Source organism: Myotis brandtii, unplaced genomic scaffold (assembly GCF_000412655.1).
Source record: "Myotis brandtii unplaced genomic scaffold, ASM41265v1 scaffold13, whole genome shotgun sequence".
Taxonomy (NCBI): domain Eukaryota; kingdom Metazoa; phylum Chordata; class Mammalia; order Chiroptera; family Vespertilionidae; genus Myotis; species Myotis brandtii.
Window position 1 is genome coordinate 948,552 of NW_005354595.1, and position 11,422 is coordinate 959,973.

The window sequence follows — 11,422 nt, forward strand, 5'->3', positions numbered from 1 at the left end:
ACCCCCCCCTTCCCCCCGAGGGCACAAATTTTTGTGCACCGGGCCTCTAGTAGTATATATAATATAGTATTATAAAATTAAAACATGTGTGTGATAGGCAGCAGTGAGAGCTTTACATGTATCGCTCATGCACAAGTCGTTTATTTTTAAATGGCCAGTGCGCATCGGTCGGACAGACAGACGGACAGTTGGTCACTTGGCCTTTTATATATATAGAAGATGATACATACCCAAAGCAGTTTATTTTAGTGTAAGGCATAGAAATGTATATTCATTTGCCAGTTATTGAGGGGAAGGCCAAGCCTTTGAGAATTGAACTGTTACACATTGACTTCTCGTACATCTTACTCACAAGGTATCATCTACAATTTCTGAGTTCTGTTTCTTTATTGTAGAAAAAGAGGCTAAAATCTCTTATGCAGCAATTCCAGTGCAGAATTCTTGTAGATTTTTACTGCCATCTATCTTTACATATGTGAATCAAACTAAAAATAATGACTTTATTGCGTTTTATACACCTATTTCATCAGTTAGTGTACTATAATTATATAATTGTAATTGCAAGTGCAGTTGGCATGACTGGTTTGGGATAGAGCTGCTGTCTGTTGGTAAGCCCACAACATGCGGAAGCTCTGCGTGTCCCCAGGAGCTCCCGCCTGCAGAGTTCTGCTTTCTTGTCATTCAGGATGTTCTACAGGGAAAGGGAGTGTGGTTAAGATTCAGTGTCAGTTCCTTGGAGAAGGATACTGCTTTGAAAATGAACATTTATAAACAGTTACACAGGACCTTCATGGGGGAAGTTCTGATCAGGGAAATTTGTTTGGGAATTGGACACAAAGTCAGCCTGTAGTTCTGTTTGTTTCTTTTGAAATTTCATGGCTTTAACTAAAGGCATTTGTTGTTTTATTTTTTCCTCCTTTTCCCTCTTTTTTTCTGTCTCCCTATCTCCCACCCATCTCTGCCCCTCTGTCCCTCTCCATTTTTGTCTCTGTCCCTCACTCGCTCTGTCTTTTGCTCCTTCACACTCCCTGTCCTGCTCTGTCCCATTCTGTCTTTCTTCCCAGGTTGTTATCGGCAGGAGCTATGCAAATTGATGTGTGAACGGCTAAAACTCAGCACATGGAAAGTGCAGCTAGGAGTCCTACAGTCAATGAATGCCTTTTTTCGGGGGTAATTTGCTTCATAGTTCATTTATTTCGTCCTTTTCCCCTTAGCATTTTATATGTAATCAATGAAATTCCTTTAAATTTTAAAACTAAATGCTAGAGTGACACCATAAAGTGATACATGCAGATAGAAATTATTTGTGCCAGAAAGGTTTTGGAATATTTCTTAAAACTGGCATCTGTATCTTGCTTTCTGATTTTTATAGATTAATGCTTTTGGAAGAAGAACATGCAGATCCTGAGGCTTTGACTGAAATTCTCCTTGAAACTTGTAAATCAATCACATATTCTTTAGGTGAGTTTGATAAACTGACATTGATAAGGGGTCCTGATTTTAAAGGTCAGGGAGCTAAGCTTCAAATATTTTCTACCTTGTGCTAGGAACTAAGTTTATGGAACTATTAAACTATCCTATTTAATATACTCTGTATGCCCAGACTGAAATATATTAACCTGGAACTATAATTTAGGATTTTAACTCCTAGATTAGAAAAACCTTTGTGATAAGTATTTTTAAAAAAACTTCTACTTGGAAATAATTTTAAACTTACAGAAAAGTTGCAATAATAGTACATATATCCCACATATGAAATCATGATTCTTGACTTTTGCTGTAGGACTTATTTTGCTAGGCATTATATTCTCAAGATCCATCCGTGTTGTCGAAATGGCAGTATTTCATCTTTTTTTATGGCTGAGTAGTATTCCATTGTAATATGTACTACATCTTTATCCAGTCATCTGTCGAGGGACATTTCGATTATTTCCATGTGTTCACCACTATGAATAATGTTGCAATGAACATAAGGATACACACGTCTTTGCGAATAAATGTTCTCAAATTTTTCAAGTACATACCCAGAAGAGGGGTTGCTAGGTCATATGGTAACTCTATTCTTAATTTTTTGAGGAATCTCCATAGTAGCTGTACCAGTTTACATTCCCATCAGCAGTGAATGAGGGTTTCTTTTTCTCCACAACCTTTCCAACACTTATTTTACTTGTCTTGTTGATAATAGCCATTCTAACAGGTGTGACATGTAGTTAATGAAGCTAAGCATATTTTCATATATCTGTAGGCCATTTGTATGTCTTCTTGGGAGAAGTGTCTTTGGATTGTTTGTTTTGTTGTTGTTGAGTTCTATGATATAAAACTGAAAGCAACAAATGAACAAACAAGACAAGTAAAAACTCATAGCTCTGGCCAGGTGGGTCATTTCGTTAGAGCATCATTTCCATATGCCAAGGTTGTGGGTTTGATCCCTAATCAGGGCACATGCAAGAATCAATCAATGAATGTATATGTGAAACAACAAATTGATGTTCCCCAATCCCCTCTAAATCAATGCAAGAAAAAATAACCACACCAAAAAACCCTTATAGACACAGACAACAGGATGGTGGTTACCAGAGGGAAAGGAGTGGGGGGGAGAGATAGTAGAGGGTAAAGGGGGTCCAATATATGGTGACTGAAGGAGATTTTACTTCGGGTGGTAAATACAATACAATATACAGATGATGTATTATAGAATTGTATACTTGAAAGCCTATATAATTTTGTTAACCAAAATCACCCCAATAAATTTAATTTTAAAAAGCTAGCAAAAACAAACAGAAACCTGAGCTCAGTGACTTGCCAGGCTGAGCTCTCAGACATGGATGACACTGCCCCTGGGGTGGGAAGGTTGGGCTGCCATGAAGAGGGGTGACTTTTCCATCAGCCTGTGCCTCGGTTTCCCTCCTGTCCCATGCTGAGGGGCCCAGTCAAGATATTAAATAAAAACAGTACATATAATACCTATATATCTTTTAACCAAAGTTGCCTGTTAACATTTTGCCCCATTTACTTAATCATTACTTCTATATACATATTTTTCTTGAACCATTTGAAAGTATATTGTTTACGTCACACCCCTTTACCTCTAAATTTTTCAGTGCCCGTTCTCTTACATCACCTCAGTACAGTTACCAACTTTAGGCAGTATAATGATGCAATTTTAAAAGTCAAATTCTTTACTGTTCACGTTCTAGGTTTTCTGTTGACTCAGAATGTTTTTTATAGAATTTCCCCCCTCCCCTCCATTAAGGAATTTAAGTCCAGGATCATTTATTGAATTTAGTTGTTATATCTTTTTATTCTTCTTTAATTTGGAACACTTCCTCAGCCTTTCTCTGGCCTATATGACATTGACAATTTTGAAGAAAAGTCTCCCCCTATCTTTTTTAACTGGAAGGTTTCTCATGGTGTTTGTCTCATGTTTCCTCCTGATTAGATGCAGGTCATGACTTCCCAGTTGGGATACTCCCTCCATAAGTGACGTGCCTCACATCAAGAGGCACACAGTGTCCATCTGCCCTCACTGGCGATGTTAATTTTGATTACCTGGTCAAGGTATATTCAGTTTTCTCTACCTTCTAGTTAATATTCCACCTCACCCCCCTCGTGTCTAATAAGCAGCCTGTGGGAAATACTTTAAGACCATTTAGATAACCTGCTCTTCTTCACAACTGTCTGAGGAAGCAGTGTGGGGAAGACACTTCAGGCCATGCAGGCATGCTGTTCCTCTCCAGAAGGCCTAGACCTAGCACGCATCAAGGTTTCTTCCTGAACCCGTTCTCACTGAGACGGCTTTCTAACTCCAGCCTCCCTCACATTTACCTTTTGACAGCTGGCATCCTTATAAGCAAGACCCCACCCTCTCCCTATCTCTATTATCGATACTGATTCATGGATTCCTTTTCCCCCAGTTGGTTTATAATTAATTATTTTTCTTAATTTGTTGCTCATATGGTCGCAGATTTGGCCAGTGGAGGCTCCTTCAAGCTGACTCCTGTGTCCTGTTGACAGGTCACCATCATTCTTACAGGCCTTTCTGTACTTTGTAACGAGCAGGATGTTATAAGCTCATCTTGTGCTTTCCTTGCTGTGAGTTTGGTTGTGTTAATTTTTTCGGTAGACAATTTCACCGTGAACTAGATGCTGATCTAGAGCAGTAGTCGCCAACTGGTGGTCCATGGACCACTGGCGGTCCATGAGGTCTGAAAGGTTGGCAACAGCTGATCTAGAGTAGACACTAAGGAAGTATGTTTTAGTTGTATAGCGTGCTTTTGAATAAAGAACTGGCAGTTAAGAAACTGGTCTTTACAGGGTCCCAGGCAGGTGTCTGATTTTGCCTTCACCCTGGGTTGTGTAATGTTCTTTGTTAATTTGAGGTCATGCAAACCTAAAGACCCTTCTTAGGTATTATGAGGAGATGCATATGTGTTTAAGTAGTGTCTTTTGAATTCCCACTGCTAAATTGGGTCCTTTAAATATTGCCATTTAGTGTGGTGATTGATATATTCGGCTGACATTTTTTTTTTTAAGCAAGGAATGTGGGCACATAGCACATTTCAAGTATTTAATGATAGATAACCCGGAAAGGGAAGCTTACTTCAGAAAAGGTGTGTCTTTCCCTGAATTTGTCATTTCTTAACATCTTTCAGTAACATTAACTTAATCTTGGAGCTTTTGTTTCAAAGGCATATAAAACAAGTAATGTGCACTATGTGATTTTTTTTTTCCTTAGAAAATAAGACGTACTCGTCTGTGAGAACAGAAGCTTTATCTGTGATAGAATTACTGCTTAAAAAGCTTGAAGGTGAGTTCCTGATAGTTCTGATTGGAAAACCGGAAAGCCAGGATATTTTATGGCATATGTTTTAGAAATTATTTTCTGTTTTTAATAAGCACATGCTCTAAATTACAAATTTATGGACATCCAAGTGGGACAGACAAAGCTAAAACCCTTAAATTTTATTAAAGTGTTTAAATTTTATGAAGCTGTAGTTATCTTAGAATAATAGTTTTTGTTTCCAGTGTGAATCCTGATTTAATCTTGGTTATTATGGCATGTGGTTGACAGTGCATAGTATAGCTCACTGTCCGTGTGTAAATAAACAGAATGACACACTGAAAAGTGGAGTTGGGAAAGCATTTTAACAATTATCCACCCGAGTCACCTAATTTGATAGCATTTTCTTAATTCTATTTTTTCCTGTTTTTCTTTTTTTAACCTTCTTATAAAGAAGATTTCTTCTAGTGGCTGTGGTAAAAGAAAACATTTTCTCCAGTGGTGTATCTGTTACTAATTTTAAAAGGAGGCCTCTTTTTTTCTTTTCTTTTTTTTTTTTTATTTTATTTTATTTTATTTTATTATTTTAACCCCAGGGAATAGGGAAGAAGAAGCAGTTTTCTCCAGGTCCTGTATATTTGAAATTTTTACTTCTTTATTTTTGCTTAACATTTAAAGGACCTCTTGTAGGGCTCCATAAAACAGGCTTTTTAGACTCAGTAACACTACACACCTTGTAATCCCTTTTTTCTTTGTTGAAATGCAAGAGCAAGGCCCCTCATCAGATCACTGAATTTGCACTGTTTGCCAAATATGCATGAATGTATTCTAGGTGAGTAAAATGAGGCTAAATGGTGAGGTAACATGCCAAAACCACATCACTAGAAAGTGGCAGAACCTCACAAATAAGACTTAGGATCTTTACTTTGAGTTTCTCTGATGCTCCCCTTAAAGAAAGGAATAATAAATTATCATCTGTTGAAACTGACTGTGCAATTTTGAAATTTGTTCAAGATTTTTTTAACTGAACAAACATCTATACTAATTAAAGGGTAATGTGCTAATTAGACCGGACATCTTCTGGATGTCCTTACAGATAAAGCCACAGTGGCGGGGGCTGAGGGACGATCAGGCCAGCAGGGGAAGGCAGTTAGGGACGATCAGGCTGGCAGGGGAGGGCAGTTAGGGGGTGATCAGGCCGGCAGGGGGGGGGTGGTTAGGGGCGATCAGGCCAGCAGGGGAGCAGTTAGGGGCATCAGGCCGGCAGGCAGAGGTGCTTAGGGGCGATCAGGCAGGCAGGCAGGTGAGCAGTTAGGAGCCAGCAGTCCCGGATCGAGCCTAAACTGGCAGTTGGACATACCCCGAGGGGTGCTGGATTTGAGAGGGTGCAGGCCGACTGAGGGACCCCCTTCCCCCCATGCACTAATTTCGTGTACTGGGGCTCTAATATCTTATAAAGAGGCTTTTTGTGTTGTTGATGATGGCCTTTTGGTCACTTTGTACTTTGCCTTGATACTTCCTACTTATCACTTTGTTTCAGCATCCCTAGATGCTTTTCATCTCACTAATACTGGGGGCAGAGGATGGGACTCCCTGATATGCTCTCAGGTTATTGTCAATAATTAGGGTTTGAGACAACTATTGAACCCGTGATCATTATATCCTAAGTTGTTATCAAGTGGTTGCTTTGCATTTATTTTGGGGATATGATGTATGGAGGAAAAGCAGAACGACTAGTTTGGTTTTTTATGCTTGCTTGTTCTATGAGGAATCTTTTTTTTCTTCTTTCTCTTTCCATTCAGAGTCTAAACAGTGGGAAAGTTTGACATCTGAGTGCAGAACGCTCCTGATTGAATCTTTAGCAACTATGGAGACAGATAGCCGACCTGAGCTAAAGGAAAAAGCATCATTGCTGAAGAAAACACTTGAAAATTTGGAATAATTTAGAAGTGGAAGAAACAAACAAGTGCCATGTTCATTGTGATGAAATTGGTGGTATTCTTTGAAAAACCAAGTGGGAAAAGTAAAGATTAACTGTAGCATGCATCATTCCTTGGCTGAAATAAAAACAAAAAATGCCTTAAATTTTGTTTCTTATTAGCTTTATTTTATTTGATGTTTTAAAAGTATCTGGGCTGAGTGAGCTTAATGAAACATGGATGTTTGAGAGGTGGTTGTTGGTAAAACTGATGGAAATAGTTATTAGAAGATTAAAGCTGTTACTAAAGGGATAAACAATGTTGTAGAGAAGCTGGATAACAATCCTAGAACCACATCTACATTGAGTGAAGTTACTTCAGGAAGGGGCTCTGTCATCACATAGGTGAACCCCCTCGCTTCACACCCGGAGACATAGGCTCTGTGCTGACGGCTTCCTTTCTGCGGCCTGTGCTAAGGCCAGGACCCCGGGGTTGGGTGACCTGCCCGGGAAATTTTCTTTTACAACCTTCTGCCAATCAGTGCTAACCTTGACCTAACAGAGAAACAAGAACTGAACTGACATCACTGGGTTCTTGAAATTCATAAGCTGAATGTTGTCATTTGTTAGATTATTGGTTTTTAGAAAGCAATTGTTTAGCATCTTTCTTTATGGGTTGAGAGGGAGAATTTGGTCCCCATGTGATAGTTCTGATTGTCCTTTAAAAAAAAAAAAAGCCTTACCTGAGGACATGTTTTTCATTGATTTTAGAGAGAGGAAGGAAGAGAGAGAGAGAAACATCGATCGAGTGCCTCCTGTACACGCCCCAACTGAGTATTGAACTCCAAACCTCAGTATGTGGCCTGACTGGGGATTGAACCCAGGACCTTTCAGTGTACAGGAAGATGCTCCTACCGAGCCGCACTGGCCAGGGCTGATTGTCCTCCTTTCACGGGCAGATGCAGGTAGGTTAGGGCAAGACTGATCATTCTGTCCGTCTATGGTTGCGTATTTTGCAAAACCCAAACCAACAATGAAATCATGACTGTTGATTTAGACCATTTATAATCTCAAAACCATAAAAGCACCGTAAAATTTTATACTCACTTTTATACTAACAGTATGACTTTAGGATAGAAAGGAAAGCATTTTAATTTGCCATCTGGGAATAACTTGGTACTGTTCAAAGTAAATAATTACAGCTAGAGTTTCTTCCTTTCCTTCTGCTGCTCATGCCCCTGCCTAAGGATGTAGGGTAAGGGGAAAAACAAGTGTAACGAAGGTGTTTAAGGTAAACTGAGAACACTAGCTCACCTTGGATTCCAAGCACAAAATTGGCTTATACTCAATATTGCCCTTTACTGACATTAACACCAGGGTTAAAATTTCATGTTTATTTTTTGTGTGGTTTCTATTGAGCAGTGTATTTCAAACTTTCTTGACTGCGACCAAGAATAAAAATAACTTTTCACAATTGACCCAGAAGAGTGTGTGTGTGTGTGTGTGTGTGTGTGTGTGTGTGTGTGAGAGAGAGAGAGTATAAAATCGTTAACTGAAATATTTTGTGAAATAATTCAGACTGTTACTATGTGTGATATACTTTGATCCCTCCTCCACCTCTACTGTTTTTAATGCTCACTAAATTTATTTCCTGACGCATAAATGGGTTGCTATTCACAGTTTGAAAAACAGTGCATAGGTAGTACCTAACCTTGGCTGTATATGCTGTGTTCTGGGGTTGCTTCTGATTGGGAAAGGGGTTTACAAAGAAAACTTAAGTATTTATTTCCGAAACATGTTCTTAGCTGATACTGAATATAATTGTGAGCTCTAGTAGCATCATGAGTTTTAAGGAACCTATCGTGAACTTCCACTTGAGAAGACTTTTGCTTTAGGGAAAATCAACTTTGGATGTTTTTCAGAAAGCTTATGGCCTCCCAGTGTTTTCCTGATCAGTACTCCTCCTCTACCAAGTGCCCTCTGACTTGCATGTTCAGTCCCTGGGACGCTGTTCCTAAGCAAGAATGCAGGGGAGGCCAGGTGTTATCAGAAACTAAGAGTGTAAGGGCAAGAATTGTGCTCTAGGCCCATATGAAATGTTAACGCCTCATCAAATTTTATGCTTTTAAACATTTTGTTATTTAATATTGGGAATTTCCCATGGTGCTGAGAGAGGTGCTAAGATACTTGAACCTTAGTGCTAGTGAATTAATTTCTTTTAGCTTTCTAAGCACATTTCTAATTTATATACTTAATGCCTTCATCTTAACCAGCCAAGTCATCTGCACAACGAGTAATGCTGAGTCATGGTCTCCCGGTGCAGCTTGTGTGTACGTGTGTGTACATATTTATGTAAAAGGGTGAAGAACAGAGTGTGTGATTGTGGAGTGTTGATACTGGTGAACAAATGGAAGAAGGAACCGTGTGTGTTTGTCTTCTGCCTTCATTTTCCAAAGCTATCTGGAACAGGTTTTTATAATCCCCCCCCCCCCCCCCCCCCCCCGAATATTGTGCCACTTGTCATACAAGCGACTGATTGAGATAGTCTAATGACTAAATTCCTTATTCCTGGAATAAGTACACTAGATATATCTTCATAAATCTATCGATACATGGAAAGGAGGTACCTGAAGTTTGGCAGTTGGTCAAAACAATGAAAATAGTATAACATTGTCTTTTTGGTGGTAAAGAGCAGCAGTTTCTTTAATGTTTGTGTCCAATTTCTAATTGCCGGTGTGTCTGCCTGTGATCCAGTTTACCTGCACAATAAAGCAGACTGCCACCAACCCCCATGGCTTTCCCCTGCCATCTTTTCCTTGTGTATTTACTAAGAAGAAAAAGAGAAGAAAAAAGATGTGACCATGTTGATCTAGAAGCAATTGCACTGTGTGAACACTGTCTGCCCCTGGCGGGAGTTTCTGCCGGCCGCCGCCACAATGTATCCATGCTGCTTGTGAAGTACAGGGACTTACTTTGATCTTGGCGCTCATTGTAATGTACAAACTGTTGTTAATGGATGTATATGTAACAGATTTTTGTATTTTATATTCAAAGTCTTCATAGAATCCTCTGCAATATGTACTGGGCTAGCTAAGCATGTGATAGTCTTATTTGAGAGGAAAATCCTACCCATGCCCAGAAGGTAGGAAGTAAATAAAAGCTGCATGACCAGTTCTTCTGAAGTAGTGCATTGATTTTTACTGGGTCTCTAGGAAGAGTTTAGCTTCCAAGGTATTTGGCTAGTTATACTGGAAAAACCAAAAAAGGCCCAACAGCCTGCCTCTGCTTAGCTACCTCTGCTGATTCACCATTAATTCCAGAGTGTGCTTAGAGTCTTTTGAGTCATCTTGGGAGAAGCCTTTATGGGCCCCTCTATATGTTTGTACTCACTTAATTCCATTATAAAATGTATAAAATCTGAGGGCTTTTAAAAAAAATTTTTTAAATTTACATTTTTATATATTTCAGAGAGGAAGAAGAGAAACATGAACAATGAGAGAGAATCACTGATCGGCAGCCTCCTGCACACCCCACACTGGGGATTGAGCTCACAACCCAGGCATGTGCCCTGACTGGGAATCGAACCGTGACTTCCTGGTTCATAGGTCCATGCTCAACCATCTGAGCCACATCAATGGGCGACCCTTCTATCATTAATTATGGGCCATACTTTACTGTTTAATATGTGACAAATCCAGAAATCCTATTCCCCTCCCATTCCAGAGTTGCTGTTATCTTTTCTTCCTGAACTAATTCTGTAAAGTCTCAATTCTTTATTGTATGTGCCCCCTGAAGCCTCTGCTCAGTTAGCTTAGTGATCAGGTAATAAACTTCCTGTACCCATAAGTTCTCCATTCTGATAACTACTGTTCCTCTAAAATCCAAAGCTCCATTACCCAAGATTGTTGTGTTTATATGATTTTAATTGCATTTTGGGGAGTAATAGTGGGAATAGAGAATAGCTAAGACCAGCCAACAACCTCAAATTCCATGAGTTATCAGTATTTTTATAGATCCTTAGCCTTTCCTGATATTAGGTATTTCTCATTGGCTAGTTTCTCTGTATTCTTTTTAGTCCTCAAGATTTCTGGGCCTTCTCCTGTCTTTCTTATACCCTCGTCACTCTCCTCTCTCCCAGTGTTCCAAACCCTTCTAAAGAAGCCAGAAGTGAACTTTAAAATTTTATAACTTCATCAGTAAATAGAATAATTGAGTTATCTCTGTTATAATCTTTTCCCATTTGAATGAGCCCAGGCCATGCTTTCACAATAGAACAGACCTCCTGAGGTGTTTTTCTAAATAAAAGCCACATAACCAGGAGATGAGATGCCACTCTTTTGAAAGGTGAAATGGCTGAGGTTAGGTGATTTTGCTTGGTTTGGGGAGAAATGATTCTGAAAACCTTCATCTGTACCATCTTTACAAGAATTAAAATTTTTTGTTTGTTGGTCAAATAATACATGTTTAGAGGTGCACTTGCTACAGAAGACCAAAGAAATACCAAGCACGCTTCCTCGAGAAAGGGAGGGACCCTGTTTATTAACACTAGTGGACTCCAGGAATAATTTCCAAATCAGAGTGAAGAAACATGCAGAGAGCCGGTCTATATATATCCAGCTGGGGTCTTTGTCTTGCAGATATGACCCCTGTCTCCTTCGTGGCCCTGCAGGAAGGCCCCCAGGGGTCAGGCCACATGGATGGTCGGTCCTGGCACCAGCATAACA

General features: G+C 39.5%; 1 protein-coding gene across 4 annotated transcripts in view; it reads left to right on the top strand.

Moving 5' to 3' along the window:
• Window positions 1-6,865, top strand: part of KIAA0368 (KIAA0368 ortholog) — a 90,838-nt gene extending 83,973 nt beyond the window's left edge. For 2 of the 4 annotated variants that reach the window (XM_005859757.2, XM_014534397.1), the window contains 4 exons: window positions 1,065-1,170; window positions 1,373-1,461; window positions 4,736-4,807; window positions 6,583-6,865. In XM_005859757.2, coding sequence (XP_005859819.1) covers window positions 1,065-1,170; window positions 1,373-1,461; window positions 4,736-4,807; window positions 6,583-6,722 — 407 coding nt within the window. In that variant the 3' untranslated portion in view covers window positions 6,723-6,865. Of the gene's footprint in view, window positions 1-1,064; window positions 1,171-1,372; window positions 1,462-3,439; window positions 3,559-4,735; window positions 4,808-6,582 lie in introns of those variants that run through there. The other 2 variants (XM_014534394.1, XM_014534395.1) reach the window with 2 other exon arrangements.
• The last annotated feature ends 4,557 nt before the right edge of the window (window positions 6,866-11,422 follow it).